Raw genomic sequence first — 19517 nt, forward strand, 5'->3', positions numbered from 1 at the left:
ATGTCTTTCCTTATAGTCTAAGAGGAAAAGGAAGTTCTAAGAGGTGGGAAATAAAAGCAGTGTAAAACGGGATCTCTATCCAGTGCAGAGGAAGGAGGAAGAGCATTTATTAAGCACTTACTATATTCCAGGTATCCATGAGCAACTTAGATCTCTATTTAGTCCTTATGATGAGTCTGTGGTATGTTATTTCTGTCGTGTACATAAGAACACACATGTACTGAGAAGGTAAATCATTTCTTCAATGTCACAAAAATAAGCAGTAGAGCTGGGAAGGGAATGTAGGTTGTTTGACTCTGGACAAGATATTGGCCAACAGAAGTGCCCAGAGCTGTCAGCTGAGACGAGAGACATCATAGGAATGGGTAAAAAGTTCAATAACCCATTAAAAAAAAACCATCACTGACAAGAGAAGGGAAGAGGTAGCTATAAATGGAACTCACATAAATAAAGGTTGATTTTTGTGGCAAAGGGTAGATAGGCAAGTCCTCCACTTATTGGTCCCAGAGGTTGTATAAAATATTGGAAATACAGGCACGAGCTACTTTCTCTACTTTGTGCTCACAGAGGCACATTATGGTCTTATCACCATCACCAAGGATGCAATTAATGTGGTGCAAATGTGCACGAGGCTGGTGGGCATGGGACCTGCTTCTGTGAGGAGATGAGCCTGGAGGGAGCTGGACTTGCCCATCAGGCAGGACCCTGCGCTGGGGTGGGGCAGGCCATGGGGAACACAGGGTATGGGTGATGCAGTCAGCAGTGGGACATCCCAGCCAGCTGGGGTTCAGTGTTTAGAACATGAGCCTCATACAGTGCATGAGAACGGGCAGGCAGAAAGCTGCTGATCTGTGGAGGCAGGCAATGGTGTGTACATAAAAAAGCTCCTGCCCATGTCTGTGGTCATTATTGCCTTTTAGAGCCCTCTTATTCCTTGGTGAAGAAGAAAATTTCCCGTGTGCCTTCCTGACCCCACACTATGGCCACACACATCAAAAGGACCTGGAATGGTGGTTTAAGTGCAGGTTCCTGAGTTCCGTACAGACTCACCACATGAAACCCCATAATCAGTTCTTGGTTTGAGAAACGTGAAGAGGAATATACATCAGTGCTTTAGAAAGTACTCAAATTAACATAGGCATATCCATCAGGTACGAAAGTATCATTTATTAAAATTCCAGTTATGTGTTAGGTCTTGAGCTAGCCACTGTAAGTGTGTTAGTTGATGTGGTTTTTAAAATAAAGCGCATGTTGAGACAATGGTTATCTCTATGGCACACATGAGAAGTCTGAATCCAGGAAGCTGAGTAGATTGCAAGATTATCTAGCTAAGAAATGGTAGAGCCAGGATGTAAACGCAGGTGTCCTGATGTAGGGAGAAAGTCTGGGCTGGTAAGAGACTCGGGGTAGGTGGGATCAGAAACACATTGTGTGGTCCTCAGTGTACCTTTGGTATAGTGCAGTCCATGGCCAGTTTCTGTTTGGGACAAAAGAGCGAAGCAACAGCAAGCACAAAGAGAGGACCTTGCATTTTTTACTACTTCTGTCTGCCGGAGCACAGCGACCCGCGGAACTAGAGCATGTGACCCAGCCAGCTCCTTTGGATTGGGGGAAGAGCTGTGGCTCTCATCTGGCACTAGCATTTCCGCTCATGCACCGATCAGCTGGAGGGGGTGGGACCGAGCCGCTTCTTTGGCCAACCTCTTTACAAATATCCAGTCTCCTGCTCACCTATGTTTGACTCAAAAGCCGTTTGTAAAGTAGTCAAAGCAATTCTACTTTCTCGTAAGATGGCCAGGCCGGTCTTTCCGGTTCGTTTTTCCTTTATTCCACTTCTGGTAGGGGTCAAGGAGGTCCGTAAGTGACTTCTGGGAGACTAATGCTTTTATTTCTGGGATCAGGCTGGGATTTGCATTTGGTGGCTTCCGCTGATCTCGGCGCTGCCACCCTCATGTCAGGCACGGACAGCAATGAGGTTTCTGTGGGAAGCGGCCCATTTTCTTTAATCGGTTTCCTCTTTGGCAACGTCAGTGGAGCCAGGCAGCTGGAGGGGGAAAGCATCTTGGACGATGTGAGGGGTGGGCGTGGGGTTAGGGCTGGGGGTGGTGTGGCTAAGGAGACAGCTGGAGTGTAGTGTAGAGGATGTTTAGAATTCGAGGGCGGAAGTGGTCCTCTCTCTGAGAGGGTGCAGTAATGAGAAGCGGATACTGCCTTCATAGACTCTGCAGTAAGAGAGATGCGGCTTCTTTGTGGATGAGTGTGAGAAGGAGACAGGATGGTAGACCAGCCCCCGTAGGTCAGGGGCGCCGATGTGGGTGACTTTGGACAGACCGTTCCACCTGACCAGGCAGTAGGAAATATTTATTGCACTTTTAACCTAGGGAGGTTGCTTTCAGACTATTGCAATGGGAACCTGTTAGTCTGGAGGAAGGAAAAACAAACATATGCAAACAGAACAGAGAGATACCCTAAAAGGAGAACAGACCAGACCCCAAGGTCCATGCCTTATATGGAAAGGGGACAGCTCTTCCTGAATTCCATCCTTCTGATGTGCCAACTAAGACCCGGATGTCAGCCTTCTCCCTCTTGGAAGGAAAAAAGTTTCTAGTTGTCTATTATGTCACCTTTAGCCAATCATACCTCTCCACACCCCCTAAGAGAGCTTGCCCACTCCTCCCCCTTCTAACCCCTTATAAGCCAGCACCTCCCTGACCCGGTGTGACTTCCCCAGCCTGTGATAGCCAGACCACGGAACATCACCTGGGAATTTGCGTTCAAATAAACTACCTGGCCCTTCGTTGCCTCTCTTCGCCTTCTTATTTCAGCCAGAATTTATCTTACAGAACCTACTTGGAGATTCCTGAAACTGCGTTTCTGCCATTGCTGACTTAAGGTGGCTGTAGAGCAAGAGAACTGGACAGAGGCTGCAACAAATCATATGGCTCACCTCCCTGTTATTAGAACAGTGAATGTTCAAACTATCTGGGGCAGGCAGTCCCCTTCTGGGCCCAGCGTCCTTAAGTAGTTTTCCCAGTGTTCACTGGCATTCATTCATGCTATCGTTGCCTGTGGCCAAGCAAAACTCACCTTCCGTTTAAGGTTCATCTTTTCAAGGAGAGAATAATGATCAATATTCCTTCTCCCGTGGAGCACACACAAGTACACAAAAACTAGCAGTAAAGTTCTTGCCTTCTCTGGTCCAAACAACCTCTGTTGCTTTAGCCTTTATTCTGAGAACTACTGTTACATTCATTTAGTCTTAGTGGTGGTTTTTTGATATTTCTTTATATTACTTTAAAGTAGGGTGATGAAATTGGACACAATATGTCAATAAAGACCTGATGAATAAAGAGTTTAATGAAAGATTACTTTTCACTTCTTGAATGTGAAGCTCCTTTTAGCACACTGCAGAGTCATTTTTCATGCAGATTTTATAGCTTTGTCATGGACCAGGAAATACGCCTTGTATGGGAAGCTTAGGTGTAGTTGTTGTCTTTGACGCTGGTGCTGTCCCTTTTTCAGGAGTGTAAGAAGCACCTGGCAGACTTGGGGACTTTTGGTCTGGGCAGCCTGATCACTGAACTCACCGCAAATGAAGAACTGACTGGGACTGACGGTGCCCTGGTAAATGATGAAGGTGAAGTCTGGGTCATGGGGAGTAAGGTGGGGAGGAGGCTAGCCACGTAGGGTAAATGTACTTTTCAATGGGATTTTCCTTAGGGACTGAGAGTTATTTGCTATTTGTTGACATATACTCCCCCCTGCCTTTTTTTAATTCATAGGCTGGATCAGGAGTACAGAAGATGCTGTGAACTCTTCAGACATCAATGAGGTAGCGGAAGACGAAAGCCAAAGGTGTCAGCAGACAATGGGGAGCTTGCAGCCCCTTTGCAACTCAGGTGATTGTTTGGTGTCCTCTGTAGAGCATACCAGTATATTATCCCACTGTATAGTCCAGTTTGTTTGTTTCTTTCTTTGTGTGCTTTCTGCCATTGTTCCTGCTCTCTGTGCCTTTGCTCTGCTTCTCTCCCTTTGTCAGCTCAGTTCCAAGTAGCTGCTCTCCTCTCGTGTTCCGAGGCAGTGTTACCATACTCAGGCTTTTATTCCTCATACTGATTATTTCCAAACTTGTGGTGAATGCCAAGTAAGGATGATAATGCTTTCTTCCTTACTGTCCAGTATTTGAGTACCTACCGTGTTCATAGCACTGTTGTAGATGCAATTTAAACTCAGTCTTTGCCCTCAAGGAATTGGTAGTTCAAGGAGGATTAATATGTATGATCACATAAACAAGCACACCCATTTATTGGCTCATCTTCTGTTAATCACTCACCAGCTCTATGCTGACAGTGTAGTTAATGCATGCACACACCATAGGTTTTTCTCCTGGGTGTAAGGTACTACATTATAGAATCAGAATGTCAGAACTGGAGGGGGTCTTAGTGATTATTTTCTTTTCACCTCATCATAGATAAGGAAAACTTGAACTTGAGAGAACTTTAATAATGTGGAACTTTATTAAAAGTTCTATAGTCAGCTAGCTGCAACCTTGAATAATTCAACAACTCAGTGCATTAGACACTTTTGGAATACATGATATGTGCTGTGTAACTAATAGACAGTATGGAACAAAGATAATAAAATCCATTTTCTGATCCTGAACTCAGTTCCATGGTCTGGAACCTAGAACTACCATCATAGTCCATAGTCCACTCTTTCCACTGCCCTTTGCTACCTGTCACTGCTTGAAACTTTTATATGAAGTTGTTTATTTGTTGTCCACCTTTTTGAATTACATTTCAGGGTCAGTTAATGGATTTGAGTGCTTCCTATATAAAGAGATAAATTGTACTACATACACAAGAAGTAACTCAGAAAAATAGAAGATACAGGTCTTACCTTCACAGGGAAATTAGGGAAGATGGTGTAGACAATGCAAAGCATAATTACTCCTAAGAAGAAGACAGAAATCAGCTAAAAGCTCATAGTTCTGTATGGAGTGTTATATTTAGTTTTGAGAGCCTGCCAGAATAGCTAAGTTAAAAGTAGCATAACGATTGTTTTGAGCCCCCTGACTGAGGCTAAGGGGGAGGTTGTAGTAGCTCTGATTTTTAGGGAATGTTTTAATTTCAGGTTTAGGTTTATTTCTCTAGGGATGGTATGGAAGAGCATAGTGGTGGTTTCCTGTTGGGTTTTATGAGCTGACCACCTAGGAAAGGAGAATGTTAAATTTGGTAAATCTCAATTCTGAATTCTCTTGACCTCTGAGGGTACCTTTGTCTCTGCCCTTAGCTTCCTCCTCCCCTGGCATTGGCCCCTTCCCATTGCCTGATTTATATGGGTGCTTCTTTGGAATAACTGGAATTGCATGGAACTCATTAGAAAATGCTTCATGGAGGTGAATATTGCCCAAAGTATTGAATGACAAGGTTTGATGGAGAAGAGGCAGCAGAGCATTTGGTTTGGAGACATGGCTTGTCTAAAATGTTTGGAGATAGAATAGTGTGGGGGGAATTGACCAGCGGGTTTTCTTGAAAGGAGTGGAAAACATACTGCCAAATAGCAAGACCCCAGGGTAGAAGAATTTGACAGCATCTTCTTGGAAATAGAAAAAGTGTGTTTCAGGGGTAAGAAATTGATGAAGGAGACAGGAGATTAAAATCATAGGTTGGGAAAATGAGGATAGAAGTGGTATTGATAGTAAGAAAAAGTAATTTAAAAGAATATTTCAGTGATTTGCAATTGTATATCTGAGTGAAAAGGTTATTTATTTATTTTTATTATTTTTTATTTTGATATCATTAATCTACAATTGCATGAAGCACATTATGTTTACTAGGCTTCCCCCTTCACCAAGTCCCCCCAACAAAACCCCATTACACTCACTGTCCATCAGCATACTAAGATGCTGTAGAATCACTACTTGTCTTCTCTGGGTTGCAGAGCCCTCACTGTGCCTCCTTCGACATTACACATGCTAATCGTAATGTCCCCTTTCTTTTTCCCAGCCCTTATCCCTCCCTTCCCACCCATCCTCCCCAGTCCCTTTCCCTTTGGTAAGTGTTAGTCCATTCTTGAATTCTGTGAGTCTGCTGCTGTTTTATTCCCTCAGTTTTTCTGTTTTTATACTCCACATTTGAGTGAAATCATTTGGTACTTGTGTTTCTCCACCTGGCTAATTTCACTGAGCATAATATCCTCTAGCCCCATCCGTGTTGTTACAAATGGTAGGATTTGTTTTCTTCTTAATATTCTTCTATATGGTATATTTCTTCTATAATATTCCATTGTGTATATGTACCACATCTTCTTATCCACTCATCTACTGATGGACACTTAGGTTACTTCCATTTCTTAGCTGTTGTAAATAGTGCTTCCATAAACATAGGGGTGCATCTGTCTTTTACAAACTGGGTCCCTGTATTAGGGTAAATTCCTAGAAGTGGAATTCCTGGGTCAAATGGTATTTCTATTTTGAGCTTTCTGAGGAACCTCCGTATTGCTTTCCACAATGGTTGAACTAATTTACATTCCCACCAGCAGTGTAGTAGGGTTCCCCTTTCCCCACATCCTCACCAGCATTTGTTGTTCCTTGTCTTTTCTATGTTGTCCATCCTAACTGGTGTGAGGTGATACCTCATTGTGGTTTTAATTTGTATTTCTCTGATAACTAGCGATGTGGAGGATCTTTTCATGTATCTGTGGCCATCTGAATTTCCTTGGAGGACTGTCTGTTCAACCTCTCTGCCCATTTTTTAATTGGATTATTTGCTTTTTGTCTGTTGAGGTGCATGAGCTCTTTATATATTTTGGATGTCAACCCTTTATTGGATCGGTTCTTTGAAGTAATTTATAAATATATTCTCCCATACTGTAGGATGACTTTTTGTTCTATTGGTGGTGTCCTTTGCTGTACAGAAACTTTTCAGCTTGATATGGTCCCACTTGTTCATTTTTGCTTTTATTTCCCTTGCCAGGGAGATATGTTCTTTAAGAAGTCGCTCATGTTTATGTCCAAGAGATTTTTGCCTTTTTTTCCCTAAGAGTTTTATGGTTTCATGACTTACATTCAGGTCTTTGATCCATTTTGAATTTACTTTTGTGTATGGAGTTAGGCAGTGATCCAGTTTCATTCTCTTACATGTAGCTGTCCAGTTTTGCCAGCACCAGTTGTTGAATAGGCTGTCGTTTCCCCATTGTATATCCATGGCAGCTTTATCGTGTATTAATTGACTGTATATGTTTGGGTTAATATCTGGACTCTCTATTCTGTTCCACTGGTCTGTGGGTCTGTTGTTGTGCCATTACCAAATAGTCTTCAGTACTGCGGCTTTGTAGTAGAGTGTGATGCCCCCTGCTTTATTCTTCCTCCTCAGGATTACTTTGGCTCTTCTTGGTCTTCTCTGTTTCCATATGAGTTTTAGAACGATTTTCTCTAGTTCATTGAAGAATGTTGTTATAATTTTGATAGGAATTGCATTGATTCTGTAGATTGCTTTAGGTAGGATGGCCATTTTGACAATATTAATTCTTCCTATCCATGAGCATGAGGGATGTGTTTCCATTTATTGGTATCTTCTTTAATTTCTCTCATGAGTGTCTTGTAGTTTTCAAAGTATAGGTCTTTCACCATCTTTTTTAGGTTTATTCCTAGGTGTTTCATTGTTTTTGATGTACCTGTGAATGGAATTGTTTTTCTTATTTGTCTCTCTAGTAGTTCATTGTTAGTGTATAGGAATGCCACAGATTTCTGCATATTAATTTTGTATCCTGCAACTTTCCTGAATTCAGATATTAGCTGTAGTAGTTTTGTAGTGGATTTTAGGGTTCTTTATATACAATATCATCTCATCAGCAAACAGGGACAGTTTAACTTCTTCTTTACCAATCTGGATGCCTTTTATTTCTTTGTGTTGTCTGACTGCTGTGGCTAGGACCTCCAGTACTATGTTGAATAGATGTGGGGAGAGTGGGCATCCTTGTCTTGTTCCCAATCTTAAAGGAATAGCTTTCAGCTTCTCACTATTAAGTATGATGTTGGCTGTGGGTTTGTCATATATGGCCTTTATTATGTTGAGGTACTTGCCCTCTTTACCCATTTTGTTGAGAGATTTTATAGTGAATGGATGTTGTCAAATGCTTTTTCTGCATCTTTGGAAATGCATATGTGGTTTTGTCCTCCTTTTCGTTGATGGATTTTCTAATGTTATACCCACCTTGAATCTCTGGAATAAATCTACTTGATCATGATAGATGATCTTTTTGATGTATTTTTGAGTTTGGTTTACTATTTTGTGGAGTATTTTTGTGTCTGGGTTCATCAGGGATATTGGTCTGTAATTTTCTTTTTTTGTGGTGTTTTTCCTTCTTTTTGGTATTAGAGTGATCCTCATAGAATGAGTTTAGAAGTATTCCCTGTTCTTCTCCTCTTTGGAAAACTTTAAGGAGGATGGGTATTAGATCTTAACTAAATGTTTGATAACACTCAGTGGTGATTCCTTCTGGTCCAGGGATTTTGTTCTTAGGCAGGTTTTTTATTACCAGTTCAATTTTGTTGCTGGTAATTGTTCTGTTCAGATTCTGTTTCTTTCTGGGTCAGCCTTGGAAGGTAGTACTTTTCTGGAAAGTTGTCCATTCCTTTTAGGTTTTCCAGTTTATTAGCATTAATTTTTTATAGTATTCTGTAATGATTCTTTGTATTTCTGTGGTGTCTGTCTTGATTTTTTCTTTGTCATTTCTGGTTCTGTTTATGTGTGTAGACTCCTTTTTTCTTGATAAGTCTTGCTAGGGGTTTATCCATTTTTATTTTCTCAACCATTTCCTGCTTTCATTGATTCTTTCTGTTGTTTTATTCTTCTCAATTTTATTAATTTCTACTCTAATCTTTAGTATGTCCCTCGTTTAACTAACTTTGGGCCTCATTTATTCTTCCTTTTCTAGTTTTGTTAATTGTGAGTTTATATTGTTCATATGGGATTGATTTCTTTGCTGAGGTAGGCCTGTATTGCAATATACTTCTGTCTTAGCACGGCCTTTGCTGCATCCCACAGGCTTTGAGGTGTTGAATTATTGTTGGTATTTATCTCCATATATTGCTTGATCTCTGTTGTTATTTGGTCATTGATCCATTGGTTATTTAGGAGCATGTTGTAAAGCCTCCATGTGTTTGTGGGCTTTTTCATTTTCTTTGTGTAATTTATTTCTTGTTTCATACCTTTGTGGTCTGAGAAACTGGTTTGTATAATTTCAATCTTTTTTTTATTTATCGAGGCTCTTTTTCTGGCCTAGTATATGATCTATTCTTGAAAATGTTCCATGTGCACTTGAGAAGAATGTGTATTGTGCTGCTTTTGGATGTAGCGTTCTGTTGATGTCTGTCACATCAATCTGTTCCAGTGTATTGTTCAGTGTCTCTGTTTCCTTATTTATTTTCCATTTAATTGATCGATCTTTTGGTGTGAGTGGTATGTTAAAGTCTCTAAAATGAATGTGGTGTATTCTATTTCCTCTTTTAATTATGTTGGCTTTTGTTTGACATATTTAGGTCCATCTGTTCTAATGTGTTTGCTTAGTGCCTCTGTGTACTTATTATCTGTCTGGTTGATTGGTCCTTTGGAATGAGTGGTGTGTTGAAGTCTCCTGAAATGAATGCATTACATTCTATTTCTTTGTTTAATTCTATTATCACATATGTTGGTGCTCCTGTGTTGGGTACATAGATATTTATAATGGTTCTATTCTCTTGTTGGACTGACCCCTTTATCAATATGTAATGTTCTTCTTTATCTCTTGCTACTTTCTTTGTTTTGATGTCTATTTCATCTCATACAAGTACTGCAATTCCTGCTGTTTTCTCCCTATTAATTGCATGAAATATCTCTTTCCATCCCTTCACTTTTAGTCTGTGCACATCTTTGGGTTTAAAGTGAATCTCTTGTATGCAGTATATAGATGGGTTTTGTTTTTTTATCCATTCAGTGACTCTGTGTCTTTTTATTGGTGCATTCAAACCACTTACATTTAGGGTGATTATCAATAGGTATGTACATATTGCCTTTGTAGTCTTTAGATTCATGGTTATCAAAGGCTCAAGGTTAACTTCCTTACTATCTAAGAGTCTAACTTAACTCACTTAATATGGTATTACAAACAGTCTAAAGGTTCTTTTTTTTTCCCTGTGTCTTCATCCTCCATTCTTTATATATTAGGTGTCATATTCTGTACTCTTTGTCTATCCCTTGATTTACTTTGGGGACAGTTAATTTAATTTTGCATTTGCTTTGTTATTAGCTGTTCTACTTTCTCTACTGTAGTTTTATTAGCTGTGGTGAGAGCTATTAAACCTTAAGAACACTGCCATCTGTAGCAGTCCCTCCAGAATACACTGTAGAGATGGTTTGTGGGAGGTAAATTCTCTCAGCTTTTGGTTGTCTGGAAATTGTTTAATCCCTCCTTCAAATTTAAGTGATAATCTTGCTGAATCAAGTAATCTTGGTTCAAACGGCCCCTTTGTTCGAGGCCTTTCTGCTTCATTGCATTAAATCAATCTTGCCACTCCTTTCTGCCTATAAGGTTTCTGTTGAGAAATCTGATGATAGCCTGATGGGCTTCCCTTGTATGTGTTCTTATTTCTCTCTCTGGCTGCTTTGAACAGTCTGTCCTTACCCTTGATCTTTGACATTTTAATTACTCTATGTCTTGGTGTTGTCTTACTTGTGTCCCTTGTCCTGGGAGATCTGTGCACCTCCATGGCCTGAAAGACAATCTCCTTCTCCAGATTGGGGAAGTTTTCATCAGTTACCTCCTCAGAGACACTGTCTATCCCTTTTTCTCTCTGTTCTCTTTCTGGTACCCCTATAATGCGAGTATTGTTCTGTTTTGATTGGTCACACAGTACTCTCAACATTCTTTCATTCTTAGGGATCCTTTTTTCTCCCTGTTCCTCAGCTTCTTTGTATTCCTCTTTTCTAGTTTCTATTTCATTTATCGTCTCCTCCACTGTATCTAATCTGCTTTTAATACCCCCATTGTGCTCTTCAATTATTGTATCTCCGACCGGAATTCCCTCCTGAGTTCTTGAATATTTTTCTGTACCTACATAAGCATGTTAATGATTTTTATCTTGAACTCTCTTTCAGGAAGATTCATGATATCAGTGTCATTTAAATGTTCCTGAGTTGTGTTAATAATTTAAATTTCACCCAGGTTCCTTTGGCATTTCTTATTTGTGTATGGGCACCTCTTGTATCCAGAAGCTCTACTCTGTGGAGCTGCTCAGCCCCTGAAGCAATGTCAAGGGCCACAGGGGAGTGGTATTGGTGCCTGGGGGAGGAAAGAGCTGTTTCCTGCTTCCCAGCTGCTGTGACTCTCTCCAGTGTCTGAACCAGTGGGACAAGCACACAGGTATAAGCCTCTATGCTTTGCATTTGTAGTTGCTGTAAACAGATATTCCCTCTGGCTGTCCTAATGCCAGGGTAGGGTTTGCTGGTTTGCAAGCCAAGTGGGGCTACCCGGGAGGAATGTGCAGTTGGGTGTGTATCACCAAGGGGTTCCTTGGTGGTGGATAGCCAGCCAGGAAGCTGGAGCACCTAAAGACTGTGAAAGCTCCCAACCTGCTGGGCAGAGTGCACCTGGATAATTTGTCTACTTCCGTTTCTCCTGAGCATTACTGGTCTCTGCAGTTCTTGCCCCTTTAGCAGCCCTCTTGCTAAGGGCTTCCTCATTAGGAAGTCTCTTAGACCACCCACCTTTCTTTTGTCCCAGGGCTACCGGATATGGATCCCTGCTTTCCACAAGTGGCTGGAATCTCAGTCTGTTCAGGAATTCTGCCTGTCAGCTAATCACGAGAGTACCATGCAAGCACCATGAAATGTGTGTATGTGCTCCCAGAGTAGATCTCTGGAGTAAGGTATTCAGTAGTCTCAGCCCTCCACTCCCTTCCCACTCTGTTTCTCTTCCTGCCTGGCAGTGAGCTGGGGTTGGGAAAGGCCTTGGGTCCAGCCAGGCCACGGCTTTGGTGTCTTACTCTGTTCTGTGAGGTTTATTCCTTTCACCAGGTCTATGCAGTTTGGCACAACCCTCATTCCTGTTGCCCTTTCAGGATTACTCGTATTAATTATATTTTTGTATTTTATGCAGTTTTAGAAGGATGCCTCCATCTCACTTCTCATGCCTCCATCTTTAATCCTCTCCTCTTTGATCACTTTCTAGGTAATCATTTGTAGTCTTAACTAGTCTGTATGGAGAAACACATTCCCCTACTCTTAGTTTCCTTACTGTTTTGTGGGATTTCTAAAAGGTATTCAGGATTCCAGGAGAGAGAGGACAGACTGTTTTGAGCAACCCAGTGGCAGAGGTGAAGTGGACTCTGATTCAGTGCTCCTGGGGTTGGGGCTAGTGTTTTGTAAAGCATGATTTATCATCTAATTATGAAAATATGTGGGTCATTCTATAGAAGTAATTGGACAGTCAAATGCAGTTGTCAGTCTAACTTTTGTGCATCATGAGGATGGGGGCAACACCGTCTCTGAGAACTCTCAGGGAAGCTCAACAAATATTGGAGTGAAGGATAACACTGTTTCACATATTCCTTCTTCTAATGGCTGAAATCTTAACTTCTATTTAATAACATGATTTAATTACCATAGGAAAGAAGAACAGCAAGCTCTGAGCCCTGGGCAACTTTATATAACAATTGGTTTTTGTGGATAGTTTACAAAAGCATCAAATTGTGTTACTGTAACTGATCCAACTTTCTGTCATGGCTAGACATAGAGCAAATGTGCTCCATAACCCTTAGAATCTTTTTCTATGTGTCAGGTTCACACAGCTCCTTGGAACACCACAAGGGCCTTCATTGCTGCCATGAAGGGCAAGTGTCTCCTGGAGGTGACTGGGATGGCAGATCCCACAGGGTGTGGTGAAGGGTTCTCGTATGTGAAGATTCCAAACAAACCAACATGGCAGAAGGTGAGAGTGTCTGAATTTCTGTACGATGAGAATCAAGGAAGAAAGAAAGGAAGGTTAAGGAGTCGTGATGAATAGGATGCATGATCTAGGAAGCAGTTAAGTTGACAGGATGATTTAAGTGGCTACCAGAAGGAATTCAGCTCTCTAGGATTCTTACCTGTTTTGTTGTATTTTGTTTTTGATGTAGGATGATAAGGAGCCTCAGCCAGTGAAGAAAACAGTGACAGGAATAGATGTAGATCTCTGTCGTCTCTCTCTGAAAAATGACAAGCAACTTCTTCATAAATTCGGTGTGCTTGAGGAAAAGCTGAGTGTGGAAGAGGAAAATGTAGAGGCTCCTAGGGGCTTTGCACAAGGAGGGAAGAGCTAGTAGGCAGATGTAAGGAACTGTCTGGAGGATTTCGTGGTGTAAGTTGTGGGGGCCTGGGTCTTGGATACTTTTTCAGCAGTTAATTCTAAAGCTTTCTGTTTAAAATATTTTGGGTGTTGTTTTTTTGGTCTAGCTCGCTAACCATGTGTCTTGGTTTGCTCTTTGAAATCCCTGAATAATTGGTGTGTGTGTGTGTGTGTGTGTCTCTCTTGTAGATTAAAAAGTTTTCCTGCTGGGAAGTGATTGATGCTGTATGCACAATGTTAACAGAACAGGCCCGTTCTGGAGAGGGACCCATGAGTAAATTTGCTCATGGATCAAGGTTTTCTGTGGCTGAACATCAAGAGCATTACAAAGAGGAATGTCAGCGCATCTTTGACCTGCAGAACAAATGTGTTTTAGTGCTGCAGAAAATCCAATCTGGAAAAGTGGGGGAGTCCAAGACACTATTTTATAATGGAGAAACCTAATTATGTTTTAGTCACACCTAATAATATAACTAGGTAGTAAGGTGTCTGGAGATTTCAGGATGGCATCTGTTCATATACTGCTAGAGTACCTACTTTATTCAAAACAACTTGGCAAAGGTTTTGAATGGCAGGTGGTGCTAGGTTTGAGCTCTGGGTTCCATGGCAGCTTTTATGGCCTGCTTGGGCCTAGCAGCCATTACGGTGGTGATAGGGGACAGGAAGTTGTATGTTCTCTGAAGGCTTACTGTTGAGAGGATGGTAATGCCCTAATTCAGAATGACCAATAATATATTGATGTGTTTCTCAGGGTCTCTCCGGGAATTCTGAAAGAGTTGTGCTATTTCGTATTTCAAACTTGCCTTGTTCTCTAAATGTCTAGGAAAACTTGTAAAGCTTTTCCGTTAAGGGCCCCATGTCTTAATTGATTTTGAATGTTGTTTTTAAGTCTGACTTCCCAATTTCCTACTGTAGCCTCAAACTGCTTCTTCAGCTCTTTGTAAACTTTTGTATTTCCCTTTGTCTTAATTTGAGGTTGTTTTTTTTCTCTTTTTAGGGTTTGTCATCAACTGAAGTCTTATCAACTGACACAGATAGCAGCTCAGCTGAAGACAGTGACTTTGTAGAAATGGGAAAGAACATCGAGAACATGTTGCAGAATAAGAAAACCAGTTCTCAGCTATCACGTGAACGGGAGGAGCAGGAGCGGAAGGAACTACAGAGGATGTTATTGGGTGAGGGTAGTGGCTTCACAGACAGATGAGAAAGATTAAAAAGTATAAATAACTGCAAACTAATCACTGAGGCAATGCTGGAGGCAGCAGATGTAGGGATGAGTGTAGAAAGATGACCTGTAGATGAGGTAAGAAAGATGACTGCAAACTGGACTCTAGGTTGTGGGGCATAGATGGAAGAGATGCTGTCAGTCCACTGCTGTCTCTGCATCAGGCCTGGCCAAGCCAGGGCTCTCAGTGCTGTCCATCAAGTGAGCTTTCTGGGCATTCTTTGTAGAGGGTAAGAGTTTTTAATACAGAATTTGAATGAATTTGGGGGTTGGTTCTTGAACCCTCTGCAATCAGTATGTCAAATTCTGTGTAAATGTGCCTTTTCTGAGAGCATCCATGGCTTTCAGACGATTTTAGAACAGTCTGAGCCCCTAAGAAGAGCTAAAAAACCACAAGCCCAAAATTGCAGAAGTTGAGGGTGAAGGGTGATAGTGGCCTGAAGTGGTGTGGGATATGTATGGACTTGGGAAATGAAAAGAGGAAGAAAAAAAACAAGCTCACTTTAAGATTTCTCTCTGGGCTTGCTAGGAAGATGGTGGTACCATTGATTAAAGTAGCAAATTTCAAAGAAAGAAGCAGGTTTAACATGGGGAGGTGTGGAGTTTGAGGTCCCCATGCCACTACCTAGTGTAGATGGCAAGCAGGCAACTGAAAACTTGGCTGTAGATACAGAGAGAGAATAAAGGCTGAAGATGAAGGTTTACTTAACTGTTCTCACTCATAGTAGTCTTTTCCTTTGTTTCCTCCTCTATGTAAAAGCTTTGTATAATTTTGTTGTTTTGACTACATTATAAAGATGTAATAAAGCCTCTTCACCTGTGTGGTCCTGGATCAGCTGTATCTACATCACATGGGAGCTTGTTAGAAATGCAGAAATCTCAGGGCTCACCACAAACCTACTGATTAGATTCTGTGTTTTAACAAGATCCTCAGGTGATTCCTACTCATTCATAATTAAAGTTTGAGAAGCATACTCTGGACTTGTTTCTGTGGTGCATGGGTACTTTTTTTTTTATTAAGGTCTCCTTGATATACAATCTTATGCTCAGGTTTCACATGAGCAACATTGTGGCTACTACATTCCCCCCATTAAGTCCCCACCACATGTCCCATTACAGTCACTGTGCATCAGCATAGTAAGATGCTATAGAGTAATTACTTGCCATCTTTGTGCTATATACTTCCTTCCCCGTGCCCCCCACTACATTCAGTGCACTAATCATAATGCCCCTTAATCCCCTTGTACTCCCTTCGCACTGACACTCCCCAATCCCTTTCTCTTTGGTAAGTGTTAGTCCATTGCTGTTTTGTTCCTTTTTGCTTGTTGTTATATTCCACAGTTGAATGAAACCATTTGGTACTTGTCTTCAGCTGGCTTATATCACTGAGCATATACCGTATAGGTCTGTCCATGATGCAAATGGTAGGATTTGTTTTCTTATGGCTAAATAATATTTCATTGGGTATATGTACCACACTTTATCCATTTATCTACTGATGAGCACTTAGGTTGCTTCCATTGGTTGGCTATTGTATGTTATATTGTGCTGTGATAAACATCAGGGAGCAAAGGCCTTTCTTATTTTTTATTTTGGTATCATTAATCTACAATTACATGAGGAACTTTATGTTTACTAGACTCCTTCCATCCCCAAGTACCCCCACATACCCCATTACAGACACTGTCCATCAGCATAGTAAGATGCTGTAGAATCACTACTTGTCTTGTCTGTGTTGCACAGCCCTCCCCATTTCTGCCCTCCCACATTATACATGCTAATCATAATGCCCCCTTTCTTTTCCCCACCCCTTATCCCTCCCTTCCCACTCATCCTCCCCAGGCCCTTTCCGTTTGGTAACTGTTAGTCTGTTCTTGGTTTCTGTGAGTCTGCTGCTGTTTTGCTCCTTCAGATTTTTTCTTTGTTTTTATACTCCACAGATGAGTGAAATCATCTGATACTTGTCTTTCTCCGCCTGGCTTATTTCACTGAGCATAATACTCTCTAGCTCCATCCATGTAGTTGCAAATGATAGGTTTATTTTCTTATGGCTGAATAATATTCCATTGTATATATGTACCACATCTTTATCCATTCATCTACTGATGGACACTTAGGTTGCTTCCATTTCTTGGCTACTGTAAATAGTACTGCGATAGACATATGAATGCATCTGTCTTTTTTAAACTGTGCTGCAGCATTCTTAAGGTAGATTCCTAGTAGTGGTATTCTTGGGTCCAATGGTATTTCTATTTCAAGTTTTTTGAAGAACCTCCATACTGCTTTCCACAATGGTTGAACTAATTTACATTCCCACCAGCAGTGTAGGAGGGTCCCCCTTTCTACGCATCTTGACCAGCATTTGTTGTTCTTAGTCTTCTGGATGCTGGCCATCCTTACTGATGTGGGCTGATCCCTTGTGGTTTTAATTTGTATTTCTCTGATGACTAGGGATGTGGAGCATCTTTTCATGTGTCTGTTAGCCATCTGAAATTCTTCTTTGGAGAACTGTTTGGCTCCTCTGCCCATTTTTTAATTGGTTTATTAGCTGTTTGTTTGTTGAGGTGTGTGAGCTCTTTATATATTTTGGATGTCAACCCTTTATCAGATCTGTAATTTATAAATATATTCTCCGATACTGTAGGATGCCTTTTTGTTCTATTGGTGGTGTCCTTTGCTGTACAGAAGCTTTTCAGCTTGATATAGTCCCACTTGTTCATTTTTGGTTTTGTTTACCTTGCCTGGGAGATATGTTCATGAAGAAGTTGCTCATGTTTATGTCCATGAGATTTTTGCCTATGTTTTTTTCTAAGAGTTTTATGGCTTCATGACTTACATTCAGGTCTTTGATCCATTGTGAATTTACTTTTGTGTATGGGGTTAGACAGTGATCCAGTTTCATTCTCTTACATGTAGCTGTCCAGTTTTGCCAGCACCATCTGTTGAAGAGAGTGTCATTTACCCATTGTATGTGCATGGCTCCTTTATCGTGTATTAATTGGCCATATATGTTTGGGTTAATGTTTGGAGTCTCTATTCTGTTCCACTGGTCTGTGGCTCTGTTCTTGTGTCAGTACCAAATTGTCTTGATTACTGTGGCTTTGTAGTAGAGCTTGAAGTTGGAAAGCGAGATCCCCCCTGCTTTATTCTTCCTTCTCAGGATTGCTTTGGCTATACTGGGTCATTTGTGATTCCATATGAATTTTTAAACTATTTGTTCCCATTCATTGAAGAATGCTGTTAGTATTTTGATAGGGATTGCATTGAATCTGTAGATTGCTTTAGGCAGGATGGCCAATTTAGCAATATTAATTCCTAGCCAAGGGCATGGGATGAGTTTCCATTTGTTAGTGTTCTCTTTAATTTCTTTAAGAGTGTCTTGTATTTTTCAGGGTATAGGTCTTCCACTTCCTTGTTTAGGTTTATTCCTAGGAATTTTATTCTTTTTTGATGCAATTGTGAATGGAAATGTTTTCCTGATTTCTCTTTCTGCTAGTTCATCGTTAGCACGTAGGAAAGCAACAGATTTCTGTGTATTAGTTTTGTATCCTGCAACTTTGCTGAATTCAGGTATTTGCTCTAGTGGTTTTAGAGCGGAGTCTTTAGGGTTTTTTATGTACAGTATCATGTCATCTGCAAATAGTGACAGTTTGACTTATTTGCCAATCTGAATGCCTTGTGTTTCTTTGTTTTGTCTAATTACCGTGGCTAGGACCTCCAGTACTATGTTGAATAACAGTGGGGAGAGTGGGCATCCCTGTGTTGTTCCCGATCTCAGAGGAAATGCTTTCAGCTTCTCGCTGTTTTAAGTATGATGTTGTCTGTGGGTTTGTCATATATGGCCTTTATTATGTTGAGGCACTTTCCCTCTATACCCATTTTTTGGAGAGCTTTTATCATGACTGGACAATGAATTTTGTCGAATGCTTTTTCAGTGTCTATGGAGATGATCATGTGGTTTTTGTCCTTTTTGTTGATGTGGTGGATGATGTTGATGGATTTTTGAATGTTGTACTATACTGGCTTCCCAGAGATAAACACCACTTGATTATGGTGTATGATCCTTGTGATGTATTTTTGAATTCAGTTTGCTAATATTTTGTTGAGAATTTTTTCATCTATGTTCATCAGAGATATTGGTTTGTAGATTTCTTTTTTTGTGGGGTGTTTGCCTGGTTTTAGTATTAGAGTGATGCTGGCTTCATAGAATGTTTGGAAGTATTCCCTCCTCTCCTGTTTTTAGGAAAACTTTAAGGAGAATTCTTATTATATCTTCTCTATATGTCTAATTCAACAATGAATACATCTGGCCCAGGAGTTTTGTTCTTGGGTAGCTTTTTGATGACTGATTCAATTCTGTTGCTCGTAATCAGTCTGTTTAGATTTTCTGTTTCTTCCTTGGTTAATCTTGGAAGATTGTCTTTTCTAGGAAGTTGTCCATTTCTTCTAGGTTTTCCAGCTTGTTAGCATGTAGATTTTCATAGTATTCTCTCATGATTCTTTGTATTTCTGTGGGGTCCATTGTGATTTTTTTCTTTCTCATTTCTGATTCTGTTGATGTGTGCAGTTTCTCTTTTTCTCTTAGTTAGTCTGGCTGGGGGTTTATCCATTTTGTTTACTTTCTCAGAGAACCAGCGCTTGGTTTCACTGAGTCTTTTCTATTGTTTAATACTTCTCAATTTTATTTTTTCTCTGATCTTTATTCTGTCCCTCCTTCTGCTGACTTTGGGCCTCATTTGTTCTTCCTTTTCCAGTTTCAATAATTGTGACTTTAGACTATTCATTTGGGATTGTTCTTCCTTCCTTAAATGGGACTGGATTGCTACATAGTTTCCTCTTAGCTTTTCTGCATCCCATAGAAGTTTGGGCTTTGTGCTGTTGTCATTTGTCTCCATATATTGCTGGATCTCTGTTTTAATTTGCTCAT

At 40.7% G+C, this 19517-nt stretch overlaps 1 protein-coding gene across 2 annotated transcripts in view; it reads left to right on the forward strand.

The window, feature by feature from the left end:
- Positions 1 to 15834, forward strand: part of LOC130682136 (transcription initiation factor TFIID subunit 1-like) — a 49403-nt gene extending 33569 nt beyond the window's left edge. Inside the window, exons 2-5 of one of the 2 annotated variants that reach the window (XM_057496281.1) lie at positions 3523 to 3637; positions 3783 to 3899; positions 12820 to 12969; positions 14363 to 15834. In XM_057496281.1, the coding sequence (XP_057352264.1) occupies positions 3523 to 3637; positions 3783 to 3899; positions 12820 to 12923 (336 nt within the window). In that variant the 3' untranslated portion in view covers positions 12924 to 12969; positions 14363 to 15834. Of the gene's footprint in view, positions 1 to 3522; positions 3638 to 3782; positions 4235 to 12819; positions 12970 to 14362 lie in introns of those variants that run through there. The other variant, XM_057496280.1, reaches the window with a different exon arrangement.
- The last annotated feature ends 3683 nt before the right edge of the window (positions 15835 to 19517 follow it).

Source organism: Manis pentadactyla, chromosome Y (assembly GCF_030020395.1).
Source record: "Manis pentadactyla isolate mManPen7 chromosome Y, mManPen7.hap1, whole genome shotgun sequence".
Classification (NCBI taxonomy): Eukaryota; Metazoa; Chordata; class Mammalia; order Pholidota; family Manidae; genus Manis; species Manis pentadactyla.